Here is a 15,879-nt window from a genome sequence, read left to right as displayed (position 1 = left end):
TGGCTGCAATATTCATTGTTTATAGTGATAGACGTTTATTAAAATTAAAAAACAATAGCAATTGGTTTACTTGATGAATTTTCATAATTTTTTGATATATTACTATTTTCGACAGAACAATTAGGTACATAATATTGTTTTTGCTTCAAACGATATACTTAAAAAATCGATTTGTCAACTATATCTTAACAAGCACCAAAATATATAAGAGTTGCTTCCCTTACAACTAAAATTTTGTTTCTTTTTTTTTCTTTTTGTGTATACATTAAGAAAATGTGCAAACAAATAGAATTAAAAACGAAAGTTACTTGAACTGCATCTTAAGCAACGCCAGATAAGTAAAACTAATAAGATATAAATCTTATACAATATTTGTTTTTGAACAATTAAGTATTATCGTAATTGTTAACTTACCTCATCACGAAATATTTTCGAAAGGTCAACACAACCGGGTAAGGTTCTGATAAAATTAGCTACATCATCCACTTTCCACTGGGCGACATCATCGCCACATATTTTGTCAACTCCAGGCAGCAGTTTGGAATGTTGTTCCCAACAGAGCGGCAAATCTCTTGACGGAGTCGGGATCATGTTGGACATAAATACAGACTTATGGACACCATGGTGGAGGTTGCTTGAAGTAGCTTCGTTATTGTTATAACAGTTATTTAAATTTTCCTCGACTAGTAAAAAAAAAAAAAAAAAAAAAAAAACTTATTTAACCAAAAATTACAAAGAGAAACATTACATTTCTCAAACAAATCAATCAAGCAATGTTTGTTTTGTTTTTTTTAATTATTCTTTTGTCAGGATTTCAAGAACAAATCAAAAGAATGCATGATTGTGGGCGGTTGGAGGTTATGGAGGGTCAATGTACAGAATAAGACAATGTCAAGGTCTGAAGATGCGAGAAAATGCAACAATTAGGTTTCACGATTTATATCATAATTTCATAAATTTGTAATTTAAAGAAAGCAATTACAAAAACTGCTTTTAGTTAAATCCAGTAAATTATACACTGCAATAGCATCTATATTCTCTCATTTATTTGCACAAGGTTTTTTTTTCAACTTATGAACATTAAAGTTATAAAAATAAATTGTTTTAAATTAATGGCAATTATTGAAATTTAAGGATAAAATTTCATGCTTTTTTCTGGAAATGTCAAGTGCGAAAAAAACATACTTTTAGCATTTCAAGGATTATTACTAGTGCTATTACAGAGATATATTATATTTGTTTTTATGCATGTAAATTTCATCGTTCAATTCATTTATGTTTTAATTCCATTTCATGAAATTGTTAAAATATTAAACATGATATCTTATAAATGACATTTATTTTTAAGGTAAATAAAAACACAAATAAGAAACACTGAATTTAATTTAGCATTAATTTTTGAAAATAAATTTTCATGAATATGGATGGTACTTTCCTTTCCTACTAAGTTTATTTTTATTGATTTTTTTTTTTTTTTTTGTAGAAAGTTATCATCTAAAGAACCAAAGTGGGATTGATTCCCTAATTTTTTACTATAGATTTTTTTCTTGTCTGGAATATTTTTTAAATGATAAAAAAAAAATATAGGGAGAACCTCCTGTCTCTGAAAAAAATAAATTAAAAAAAATTCCAGCCATAGAATCATTAAGTTAAGTAAATTTTTTTCATTGATCTTTAATTGACAGTAATCAAAAGAATTTTTGTAAAAATTCAGTAAACATCTGTAGTAATGAGGCAGATGACAAACAGTTTAGATTTAAAAGACAAAAGTCATCTAATAAAAAAAAAATTCTCAATGTTTATTGATATTTTTTGTTTATTAATAAAATCATTAAATATTTATTATTTTCTCTATATTAATAAAATAGCCACAGGAATTTCCCTCTGGACAAAAGTATCATAGGTCTGCAAAAAGATGCCACATACAAATTCAATAGATCTAGGCTAATAGCCACTATCTTATGTAGCTTTTGAACACCATTTTAGACACATTCAGTCGTGATAATAAAATACATTACATCTTACAAGCAACACCATCACAATTGCAACATCGTTAAAGGAAGGAGTCCCTATTTTTCCCTTTCAATATTTAGTCCTACCATTGCTACCAGTTGTCACTGGGAAGAATTCTACACGTTCCAGATTCTGTGATTGCACCGACCGTAACTGGCTCATACATACATAGACCTAACATAATCTTTCTAATTTCCGATTCATAAATAATAAATTTTGTCGATTCTGATTGTCTGAGCTCTGAACAGTTCTCATATTCCAGAATCCATTTTTTTGCTATATAAACGAACGATTACTCAAATCCAATTATGGCATCAATAAGGGACATTATTTCACCCGACATCAAGTTCATTACAGGGGGGTGTGTGTGTGTGTGTGTGTGTGTGTGTGTGTGTGTGTGTGTGTGTGTGTGTGTGTGTGTGCAAACATACAATACAAATCATTCTAAGTGGCTTTCTAGCTGTTGGACTGCTGTTCTGTAGTATTCTACAGGGTCCACAGTGTATGTAAAAAGGGTTAATCCTCCCCCTCTCTCTTTGCTAATGGTTCTTATTATAGTTTGTGCAAAAAATATTACGGTTTGTCTTCTGCATAAGTCCCCCATAACATATGCAAGTACAGAATAGTTAAAGTCTCCCTCCCAAATAATGTTAGTATTTCAGCATGGTTCATCAGCATAAAATTGAATGCGATCTTAAATAAAGCCACGGTAAAATTCCAGCATTAAATGTTTTATATTTGTTTGAATAGGTGCAGGGAATACATTTAAATATGATCTATAATTACTTTCCATTAATATCACAAGAAATAGGTAGAAGCCCTCAAAAATTTAGGATATTTACCATATTATCCAATTGCTTTTAAAAAATAAGCACTTTTTTGTTTACTTTTATGGCCCAGAGTAACACCGGGTAACTCTGCTAGTTATATTAATATTATATATATTTTTTTTTAATTCCATTATGTAACTTTTGTGCATTTATTTCCTACTTAAGCATAAAATAAAATTCTAAGCAACTTAGAAGCACTCGTGTGCGTGATCAAACTTTTTCAACACATTAATAGCAACACACATTTTATATAAACTATCACAAGCAATCGTCTATTCATCAATAAATAATGCAAAGCAATGAACTCACCAATTTTCTCATCTTTTTCCTGTTTTACCTTAACAGGGAAGAGGTATTTGTAACTGAAATTAGAAAAAGAAACATATCTATGAAAATATGTATAAGATAAGACTTGAAAATAATAGTTCCTGTAATAGGAAAGCAAATCATTGATTATTGCAAAGAATTGTTCAAGAGACATTCTTAGTCTCTTGTTTCCACATGAAATCATTTGACCACATATTGAGATTAATAATAGAATTTTGAATTTTATTTGAATAAATTATATTCAGGACTGAATTAACTTGAATTACATTTTATTGTTCTTAAGAACATGTAACAAAAGAAAATGGACAGTTAGAGTGAAATAGCGATTTGTCAAACTCAAAGCTCTCAATGACAAAAATTGCAAACTGTACAGCTGTATTTTATTAGATAGAAGAAAGATAAGATAGAAGGTAAAAACAAATATAGAAGATAGAGGAGAAAAAGACAAAGAAAAGAAGTGAGACAGAATGAAAAAAGTGAGACAGAATAAAAAAAAAAAGGAGTCCGAATGGCAAAAAAGGAGTCCGAATGGCAAAAAAAAAAAGGAGTCCGAATGGAAAAAAAAAAAAAAAAAGGAGTCCGAATGAAAAAAAAAAAAAGGAGTCCGAATGAAAAAAAAAGGAGTCCGAATGAAAAAAAAAGGAGTCCGAATGAAAAAAAAAGAAGTTTGAATGAAAAAAAGGATTTCGAATGAAAAAAAGGAGTTTGAATAAAAAAAGATTGAATGAAATAAAAAAAATCGAATGAAAAAAGATTGAATAAAAAAAGAAGATAGGAGACGATAGAAGATCATTATTTACTTAGAAGAAATTTTTACACAAGACATTATCAAAACCCATTACATGATTTTGATAATGACTTGTGTAAAAATGATTTTGATTCCATGTAATGCTTAAAATTTAATGAGTCTCAAGAATTAAATAAAATTCAGTGAGTCTTGCTGGATCAATGCAATGCAAATTCAATATGTTATTATTTTCAATTGGGAGGTTGTGCTAATATTATGCCTCCTCAAACCTCTTTAAAATACTTCTTAAAAAACACTTCAAAGAAACTGAAATTTCGAGAATATTTATTGATTGATTGATTGATTTGATGGTTTATTTTACCAGCATATCAGTGTTTTTTTTCTTTATATATATTTTTTGAGATATGATTATTGCAGTTTAATAGATGTTAGTTATATGTTATGTATTTTGAGGGTGCTTTCTTTTTCCAATTATATTTTATTATATAGGTTTGTTGCTTTTAAAAACTATATTAGATTGTTAGGGTATACTTTGTGGAAGAGGTCTTTTAGACTGTTTTCTTGGTGATATTTTTTTCAAGTTTGTTGGAGATCTTTACAATTTATTAGAATACTAGCCTGGTTGCCCGTCATTGCCCAGGTGTTTGAAGGTGGGTGTTGAGCAGAAAAAAAAAAAAGCAGGCAGGCAGGCTTGAACCCATACTGCGAAGGAGAAAAAGAATGTGAAAAAAAGATACTGGCGAAAAAAGCGATCCCTCGGAGAAAAGTGCCCAGATGAGGGTGAAGAAATTGATGTTTTTAGCCAATTTTTCTATATTTGTTGGTCGAAAGGTTGAGCTTCAAAACAATACTGATCTCGTGAAACTTCATCGCCTCTGTCGAAAGTTTTAGGCAGATATGCAAACATACATGCATACATAGAAACATTTAAACAGACAGGTGAGATTTATATTATAGATGTTCTACAGTATAAAGTGTGATAGCAGTGTGTCCTGTTTCAAATCTTGCTATTTCTTCTTCCTCTCTTCTTGTCATCTTTTTATTAAAGATTTTGTTTTGTTTTGTTTTTTTTAAGTAAAAATTTATTTAATAGTTTGTTGTTTTTGCAGGAATTCCAGGACTCTTTCCATTTAGATATATTTGTTGAGTAGGGGTCTGTAATAGGATACTTTTGTATCCTAGTGTTCATTTTTAGTGATTTTTTTTTTGCAGCTGTGTCAACTTTTTCATTTCCTTTGGGTCCGATGTGGCTGGGAATCCAGTAGAAAATGATTTGTGTTTTGGGAGATACAATTAATTATTTATAATAATATAGTATAATAATATATAGTATAATAATATAGATTGATGATTGGAGGCGGTGTAAGTTTTTGTTTACTAAACTGATAATGAGTCAGTGGATTATGTATTTGTTTGAGTTGGTTTTAAGGGTAATGTTCAAGGCTAATTATAAAGCTGTTGTTTCAGCACTAAAAATTGAATTGCTGTCTGGAAGGCGTTTTTGTAATGTGATATTGTTAGATATGACTGCACTTCCAATTTTGATTCAGTATTTATTAATTGAAATCTAATAAATATTGTTAAAATTTTACAAAATTTGGAGTACCTGAATGTTCATAAAGTGCTTTCACCCCTTTTTACTCCTTTTAGATAAAACTAAATATAGTCCATATTACTCATCCACACACCTAGCAGCTGTGTTAAAAATAATTCATAAAGATCAGTTAATAAGTTTGGGAGTGGATCCTGTACATTCAGATATATAAATATCTACACATACCTAACTTTTTATAAATATAAATGATTATGATTTTTTACCTTTGATATAAATAAAAGTTTTATTTAAAAATGTATTTAATTATAAATAAAATCTTTTTTTATACATTTATTGATATACCATCTCTTTCAGCATATAAGGCGATTGTCAGTAAGATGAGGTACAAAAGTAAAGCAAATTTTAATTAATTTACCATATATCGGTTATATAAAACGACTGCTAAACCATGTTTGTTTAGCCTAGGCAACACCTGGGATCTTATGAAATATTGGTTTTTAAAGATTATTTTTTTTAAACTTTAAGGGGCGTCTTATATGCCGAAATATATGGTAATTCAGATTCATCATTTTGTATCAAATTTGAATTTTAACTTTAAATCTTAAATCCTTTATCTTTTTAGGTGATAAAGTTTAAATATCTAAATTAATTTTTTTATTTTATTCAATAAATTTATTTGAATTTAAAGTAAACTTAACTTTTGTAGCGAATCTATATTTATTAGTATCAATAACTGGTACCAATAGTAGCAATAGTGAACAACATTACCAAAACTAAAGTCAGTAAGCGGACAAAAGAAAAAAACACTTTGGCAAGTAAGTTAGAAGGTAGAAAGTACACAACAAGCAGCAGGAATATTAGCCAAAAATTAAACTAAAAATATAACCAATCAATACCATACATATATAACATGGCATTATCTTGCTGTGACCAAAATTTTCTCAATGATTAGTAAATTTAGTTAAATTAAATTTAATTGAATTTAAAATATATTAAATTATATATGTATATATATATATATATATATATATATTAAAAATATAACCAATCAATACCATACATATATAACATGGCATTATCTTGCTGTGACCAAAATTTTCTCAATGATTAGTAAATTTAGTTAAATTAAATTTAATTGAATTTAAAATATATTAAATTATATATATATATATATATATATATATATATATATATATATATATTAAAAATATAACCAATCAATACCATACATATATAACATGGCATTATCTTGCTGTGACCAAAATTTTCTCAATGATTAGTAAATTTAGTTAAATTAAATTTAATTGAATTTAAAATATATTAAATTATATATGTATATATATATATATATTAAAAATATAACCAATCAATACCATACATATATAACATGGCATTATCTTGCTGTGACCAAAATTTTCTCAATGATTAGTAAATTTAGTTAAATTAAATTTAATTGAATTTAAAATATATTAAATTATATTAAAAATATAACCAATCAATACCATACATATATAACATGGCATTATCTTGCTGTGACCAAAATTTTCTCAATGATTAGTAAATTTAGTTAAATTAAATTTAATTGAATTTAAAATATATTAAATTATATGTATATATATATATATATATTAAAAATATAACCAATCAATACCATACATATATAACATGGCATTATCTTGCTGTGACCAAAATTTTCTCAATGATTAGTAAATTTAGTTAAATTAAATTTAATTGAATTTAAAATATATTAAATTATATATGTATATATATATATATATTAAAAATATAACCAATCAATACCATACATATATAACATGGCATTATCTTGCTGTGACCAAAATTTTCTCAATGATTAGTAAATTTAGTTAAATTAAATTTAATTGAATTTAAAATATATTAAATTATATATGTATATATATATATATTAAAAATATAACCAATCAATACCATACATATATAACATGGCATTATCTTGCTGTGACCAAAATTTTCTCAATGATTAGTAAATTTAGTTAAATTGAAATTTTAAAATTCAAACTTTACCCCACCCCTGGTCAAAAAGGGTGGGGGTAGAATTGTGGGTTGATATTTGGTGTCAACACTTCACACTAAACATGTGAAACACCAATTTCACTGATTACAGTGAAGACCCAAAGTAAATTATTTGTTTAAAAATAACTAAAAATATACCGTCAAAAAGATCAGATATAAAAATATCATTAAGTTTTACTAATTCAAAGAAAGGTACTTAAATATATTCAACAATATATATTGAATTAAAAATATATTCAACAATATATATTGAATTAAAAATATATTCAACAATATATATTGAATTAAAAATATATTCAACAATATATATTGAATTAAAAATATATTCAACAATATATATTGAATTAAAATATATTCAACAATATATATATGTAATTAAAAATATATTCAACAATATATATTGAATTAAAATATATTCAACAATATATATTGAATTAAAATATATTCAACAATATATATTGAATTAAAAATATATTCAACAATATATATTGAATTAAAGTATGTTCAACAATATATATTAAATTAAAATATATTCAACAATATATATTAAATTAAAATATATTCAACAATATATATTGAATTAAAGTATGTTCAACAATATATATTAAATTAAAATATATTCAACAATATATATTGAATTAAAGTATGTTCAACAATATATATTAAATTAAAATATATTCAACAATATATATTGAATTAAAAATATATTCAACAATATATATTGAATTAAAGTATGTTCAACAATATATATTAAATTAAAATATATTCAACAATATATATTGAACTAGCAGGGGTACCCGGCATTGCCCGGGTGTTTGGAGGTGTGTGTTGGTGGTGGTGGGGGAGGGGGAGATTAAAACAACCCTATTAAAAAAAAAAAAAAACCTTGGCCGGTTGTTTGGAGGTGTAAAAGAAAAAAAATAGTTTTAGTATAAAGGTAGGCCGAACGTTTGACGCGGAAGTGGAAAGGAAATGGAAAAAAAAAACCCTGCGTCCTAACCATCTCGACCGCAGGAACAGATGAATTGATAAGTGTGTTAAGTTGACGTTTATAAACCGAAATTAGCAGGTGCGACAACGTGAAGTTGCAGAAGCCAGTTTCTGTTTTCCCCGCTATGCGGCAATCAAACAATAAAAAAAAACACAAAAAAAAACTAACGTAAGGCAAACGAACGATGAAAACAGAAAACGAACATGTGAAAAATGGCTTAAATAAGCCTGTTCTGATATTAAAATTTAAAAAATCGGTGGGTACCCGGGTGTTTTTGGGTGTCACTAAGAATAAGCGAAGTAAAAAAAAAAAAAAAAAAAAGCAGAAAAACGAACGTTACGTGAAAAATGGCTTAAATAACACTGGTTCAATATTTAAATTAAAAAAAAAAAAAAAAAAACCATCTCACACCACGATTCAAACCCAAAACGTTTAGATAATGAACCAAGGCCTTAACGAACTGAGCTAACGCGACGTACATGAAATTTATTCGGTTTTTCAACTATTTAAAGTAAATCAGGTCACGACATCATCTGACGCATGCGTAGAATTGGTCATTGTCACAAGAGGACCGTTTTTGTTGCCCCCCCCACCCACCTGTCGAAAATTGTCAATTTCGGGGTGAAAAAGTTAACGTTTTTGGCCAATTTTTCAATATTTTTCGAGCAAAGAATGGAGCTTCGATGTGATACCGAGTTTGTAAATTTTCGTCGCGTCTGTCAAAAGTTTTTAGCAGACATCCAAACATATCGTAGAGAGTCACATAGAGTGTGAAATGTATCTTTAAAATAGTAAAAAATTAAATGAAGGTTGGTACGATACATTTAATTTTTTTTTTTAATTGTTATAAAAACAGATATATTTCTTTATGTTGCAGACCGGAAATGTCAGTAAGAAAGGTTCAGACACAGATATAGTTAAGAAAGATATTTATATTTAGAGCAAAACAGATTATATAGAGAACAAGAATTGTAGTACTTAATGTAAAGATGGCGTACTACAAGTATATTTAAACTGTTATTGAAGCTGGTGATGTAAGGAGCTAACAAGAATGAGAAATGATTATTACAAAGACAGGAGATGCCTATTGACCTTAGTTTTGAAAAGACCAAGGCTTTATGGGTAGATGGAAAACAGTGAGCAGGAAGAGAGTTCCACAACCTTGCAGTTCTTGGAAAGAAGCTACTGGAATATTGTATTACAATAAGGTATTAAAACAACAAATTGATGGAGATCTCTAGATCAACAAGTCAAATGATCTGGAACAAAAAAAGCAGGGAATAAATCAGACAATTGTGAGGAACACATGCCATAATAATACTTGTAGAAAAGACTGAGACTAGCAACATCACGTGAAAAAGAGGTTGCAGTGAAGAACAAATGATGGGATCAATCAAATTACAGATATGTTTCTGCAATTTATCAAGAAACTTCAAATGGGACACAGATTCATCAGCTCAAATATGACAGCAGTATTCCATACATGGTCTGATAGTAGATTTATAGAGATAGAGAATAGCTCCAGGTGTGAAAAATTGTTTAGAGCAATAGAAGGAATGAATTTTACAAGAAGCAGAAAGAGCAATCGGTTTAATATATGGACCTCAAGAAGGTTTTTCTTTCTCATCAAATCTAAGTTTTAGAGTCGATTTCACATCAAGAGCAGAGCCATTTATAAGCATCTCAGGAAGAAAAGGAACATGCCTGCGATTGAAAGAATAGCTGAATCTAAACAGGATTAAGCGAATCAAGCCATTTCTTACACCAATCCATAATAGAATCCAAATCAACTTGTAGATCAACTGCATATTTCAACCGATCCAATGAAGATGAGCGAGAAGCAATACCAGAATAGAGGGTCGTGTCATCAGCAATCAAAATATCCTGACATCTTTACAATTAACTATCCCTGAAGATTGCTATGGATGCATCTGACAGACATTAGTTTTCTTGTTTCTGGAAAAAACTAAGAAAACTAAAAAGGATCAGAACCAAACTATGTAAACAGGAATTGTCAATATTATTTGAAGAAACATCCTTAAAGGAAAGAATGCTGCATAAATAAATAAATAAATATATATATATATATATATATATATATATATATATATATATATATATATATAGATATATATATATATATAAATTAAATTCAACATTATTTCACTTTCACATGGTTAATGGTAGCCGAATGGATTCGGTCTTTGCTAATCGAGCCAGAGATGTCACATGTTGCCGAGTTCAAATCGTTCGAATGGTGTTAATCGCGACACCCTGCACTGAAGATTCCCGAAAGGACGAAACACTAGTGTCTGTAGGTATTTAATTATTATAGTAAAAAAAACTAATTATGTCAGCCCCTTTAAGAAATTCGTTTATCGTTGAGCACTTTCAGTTGAATTAAAGTCCGTCAATTTAGCTCTTATGCATAGATCATCGTATAACGATTAGATCACTGTCTGACTGACGTAAAAAAACATTTAAAATTAAAAAATGTTTAAATTCAACGTTATTTCACGCGGTTAATGGTAGCCGAATAGATACGGTCTTTGCTAATCGAGCCAGAGATGTCTCGTGTTGCCAAGTTCGAATCGTTCGACTGGTGTTAATCGTGACAACCTGCACTGAAGATTCCCAAAAGGATGAAACACTAGTGTCTGTAGGTATTTAATTATTATAGTAAAAATAAATAATTATATATGTGTGTGTGTGTGTGAGGTATATAGATATCATAATACACCCTCTTTCCTTCTCTTAATTATTTACATTATTTCATTTTTCTCATCCTTCAACACTCCTCCCACCATCTAAAGCACTCATGCACACATGAAGTATACACGGTAACAAGCAAACAAGATACCAAACAACATCCTCAGTTCTTGTTATATATATATACACATATATATATATATATATATGTATATGTACATAGATGGACATTTAATGACATACTTCTTAGTAATTGCAGGGGATACGGGCTTTGTTGAAGTTGGGGGGTCTTCAGAACTATTTGACTCATCTTTCTTCTTCTTCTCCTCCTCTTCCTCCTCCTCCACTAACTTCTCATTCACTTCTGCTGGGGACATCTTCTGTAAATTCTTCTCAGTATAAGGACACCCAGAGAGTTTATGATGTGAAGTAAATTTGCCGGTCGCATGACCCTGCCCATAACACCCAGGGGTAGGACACTTGAGCCTGAAACAGCAGCAAAACACATTTATTATATATTCGCACATGTCCAGAAGGACAGCAGATTAAGAGTATTTCTTTAGGGTTAATCCTCTCCCCATAGTTGGTATCTAGTGCTTTGGGTGAAGAAAAAAAAGGGAAGATACTATCTAGGAATTCTGGGCAGAAATTTTTCATTTTTCTGGTCTAGTAACAGTAAAAACTTGTCTGATATATGAAATTGATAACAAAATGGCAAACCTTTTGCATTATTAAACACAGACTGATTACATCAATAAGGAGGAATATCTCTAGTTTATAATCATTCCTACCCAGAATAATTATTTTCAGAAAGAAACTTAACCGAGACATTATATTCAAACAAAGAACATAGAAAAAAAATCTAATCTGAACTAAATATCTGTACATTACACTGGTATATAGAAAAAAAATTTGACGGATTTAATTTATATTAGACTTGCCAGGCTATCTGGCATTAACATCATAAACAACAAAAAATTTATCTCCCACTACCTCTCTTGCTATCCCCCTTCACCACTTTTCATATGTCTCCTTGAATGCTCAGTGCGTTGTTTAGTATACAGTTTTATAATAAAGCACATTTACCAAATGTATCATTACTATTATTTTTTCTGGACAACACAAAGTATCCTGTTTAATACAATACACTATAACAAAACAATTAAGCTATTCAGAGTTTCTTGTCCCCTTCTTGCCCCAAGTCTCTCACAATAATCCAAAGAGAAATAACTTGATAAGGATAATAGTCCAACGAGAACCTTTAAAAATGTTAAATAATATCTAGATTTAATATTTTCCAAATTGCTACATAATAACATTAAAATGTTGCTGAATATATCACCTCCCCCTGAATTCTGCTCCAACAAATTAATCTTGTTTAATTAGATATTATTGTCTAAAGCAATGACAAATAAGAAAATGCCAGCATTGTGGATGTGTCTAGTGTAGTTTATATTACTTTTAAACTGTTTTAAAGTAGTTTGAGAGCAATGGCTGTTACATCACTTAGTAGTGTTACAATGGCTGTTACATCACTTAGTAGTGTTACAATGGCTGTTACATCACTTAGTAGTGTGACTGATTTTCTATTGCATTTTTCTTTCTTTAAAAATTACGTTTTATGTGAAAGTATTTCTGACTCATCACGGATTTATTATTACAACTGTTGATTTGTGCAGACTTGGATTTAGTATTTAAAAACATTATTTATTATGCCGGTATGAATATTATTAAAAAACATTCAATGCATCTACTCAAAGTAAAAAGGCCACAATGTAGTACATACTTTATTGACTATTTGAGAAAAACCAAAGTACAAATTCTAAGTGTATGGAGAAACGATAAATTTTTTGGCAGAACTGACTAGTTTTCAAATAACTATTAAAGAATAAGACAGACTGGAGAGATAAGTAGGCAGATATTGAATGAAGAGATGTACGTCACATTTAAGTTTCTTGGCAGAGAAGAGAGAATAAGAAAGGGAGCAAAAAAAGAAGAGAAAAAGAAGTGAAAGAGAAGAATGAGCAGGGATACAGGAATTACTAAAAAAATGAGGCACTGTGTGTTCTTGCACTGAAGCACATGTTGTTATACTATTATCAGAATCTACGTCCGTTCAATGTAATCATCTCAACTGTAAAATGAGGTGAGGCTGAATTTATGGTTTTGATAGTGTTCAGCAGGTGAAAGAGTGTAGGTTTCCAACTCCATTGTCAAGTAAATTACAAAATAATGAAAAATCATTTCCATTCACTTGTGTGATGTAATTTTTTTCTCATCATTAATATTGTAGATAATATAACAGTAATGAATCTTATAAACTATTTGTTAATTAAAAGAGATGAGGTATTGAAAAAAATTTTCAAAAATAAATAAAATTAAAAAAATTAATGACTTACGAATTTTCTGATGTTACAACAGGTGATTCGATTGGTCGGACTGACTTTTGCCCAACAGGTACAGCACTTGTCCCTTCTTCATTGCGAGTTGAACCCAAACGGTCCTGCAGTGGAGTTTCTTTATTCATATTTGACTGAGAATATGAACAGCCAGAAGCACTAAGAGAAAACAAAAAAGATATGATATTTTAATTCATGCCGATTAAGTATTTATTATTATAGAGACAATTCTTTATCAATTGCTATATTGAACCAAATATATATTAGTGAGATACAAACTAAAAATATATATATGACTTGGGTGCCATCAGTTAGAATTGAAACCAAAACATACAACTTCCCACCCTCATTTCTTAGTCTCTGTGCCACAACCATATTATTATACTAGGAGGACCCATTATCTGGCATTGCCCGGTGGAGGTCTACCCCCCCCCCCCCTCACAAAAAAGTAAACTACGGCTGTTGTTGGTGGCCACCACGTTCCTAAACAAATGCAGACAATGGCGGTCATGGCTGAAATGAAATAATCTGGCTTTCACTGGCGAGTAGTGATGGTTTGGGCCGATAACATGCAGGTACTTTTTGAATGTACAAAAAGTAATTAAGGAAATTTGTAAATCAGTATGGATAGATAAAATTACGGAAAACTGGTCCATTCGAATAATGATGGAAAGTATAAACAGAAGATTTAGAGATTAGGAATTCTCACTGTATATGGAATGTTTAGAGTGATCAAAATCAGTCCTAGCAGTCCTAGCTGTTTCCGTTTGTTGTTCAAGTCTTCCTCTTCTTTTCAACTCTTCCACCAATAGTATTAAAGTAAATTCCAGTTTTATGTTGCCTTTTTTTTTTTTTTACGTGTAAACAAAACAATTACGAGTTTTTCACTTCACTTCTTAGAGTATTGTCATGTTAAGAACAGCGTTTAGAATAAACATCCCAACCTCCCCATGTTAAGAATGGCGTGTGTGTGTGAATGAGTGAGTGTGTAGCTGTCATGTTTTGTAAAAGATGGAATCGCCCAATCGTCGAAGACAAGATGCAAGCAAGCCAGGTCCAGACTTTTATAATTATATATATATATATATATATATATATATATATATATATATATATATATATATATATATATTTTTCCACAGTCAAACAATGTCACAACAGCTTGTGAGCTGTGATGTTGTTTGACTGAAAATAGTTATATCATCTCACATTTTGAAAATATATATGTACTTATATATAAGATTTTTGGTGCAACAAAAAGGATTGGTTGGTTGGTTGCTTTTGTTTTACAGCATATCAACCCTTTTTTGTTTTACAGCATATCAACCCTTTTAATGCTGAATCCAAAGATTTTGAAGAAAAAATTTTTAATAGAATATATTTGTTGTTTTCAAGTCGGTTTCTATTTAACCCATAGTTGGAACCCTAACAGGTACTACCACTCCGGGTCAGAGTGGACCTAGGAGCAATGGTAATTAAAGGGTGGCTCCACACTCCCCAAAGCCCACAAGCTGGGGCCTCACCACTGGATATAGTTTAAGGTCATATCCAGGACCGCAACAAAAAGGAAGGATGAATTTAAGAAAAAAAAATATAAAACTAATAAAAATTTTCTTAAAGGCAGTTTTCGTCTGATCCTTTTCAAAAGAATCATCAGAGAATGACATAACAGTTAAAAACTAAAAATGAATGAATAGGAAGAACTATTCCTCTGGCCTTCACCAGGTGGTAACCGCAACCAAAAATGTGAGACAACAACAACTATGGAAGGCAGTAATTGCTAAGGATAAAGTTAGGAGATTCGGAGCTCTTATCCCGTCGCGGTTACCATTTGACAAAGGCCAGAGGAATAGTTGGCTGAAACGTTGTGAAACAACTAAAAAAAGATGAGGATAATAGTCCGCAATAAATAAATTAATAAATAATAATCATCTCAATAATGAATTTCAATTAAATAATATAAAATATCATGTTTCCTCTTTTATATACACATCATTCTTAAGCCTAAACTGTTCAATGGATTAACTATGTAAGATCCACAGGAGAGAGGATAGTTTAATAGTCGGAGAACTATATGGTCTGAATAAATAGATGTATAGTTATAATCTCATCACACAAAGTGACTTACCTGTAATGGCCAGCATATTTAGCACCTTTGATGTGACCGATACCTTTGCAACCAGGAGTTGGACATCCACTCTGACCTTGAACTGGAGCTAAATCTCCAGGACCTAAAAATAAGGGGACAAATTAAC

The 15,879-nt window shown here is 29.7% G+C and overlaps 1 protein-coding gene across 4 annotated transcripts in view; it reads right to left on the bottom strand.

Annotated features, from left to right (window-relative positions):
* LOC145245978 (lethal(3)malignant brain tumor-like protein 3) overlaps positions 1-15,879 on the bottom strand; it is a 140,016-nt gene that overhangs the window by 10,934 nt on the left and 113,203 nt on the right. For 3 of the 4 annotated variants that reach the window (XM_080107766.1, XM_080107768.1, XM_080107767.1), the window contains exons 14-18: positions 15,753-15,855; positions 13,625-13,783; positions 11,469-11,711; positions 3,153-3,205; positions 415-683 (exon numbers count right to left, since the gene is read on the bottom strand). In XM_080107766.1, coding sequence (XP_079963892.1) covers positions 415-683; positions 3,153-3,205; positions 11,469-11,711; positions 13,625-13,783; positions 15,753-15,855 — 827 coding nt within the window. The remainder of the gene's footprint in view (positions 1-414; positions 684-3,152; positions 3,206-11,468; positions 11,712-13,624; positions 13,784-15,752; positions 15,856-15,879) is intronic. The other variant, XM_080107769.1, reaches the window with a different exon arrangement.

This window comes from Euprymna scolopes, chromosome 23, assembly GCF_053919585.1.
Source record: "Euprymna scolopes isolate OS-2025 chromosome 23, ASM5391958v1, whole genome shotgun sequence".
In the NCBI taxonomy this organism is placed as follows: Eukaryota; Metazoa; Mollusca; class Cephalopoda; order Sepiida; family Sepiolidae; genus Euprymna; species Euprymna scolopes.
Note: the sequence above shows the minus strand (reverse complement) of the source record. Positions and strands in the feature narration are given on the sequence as shown.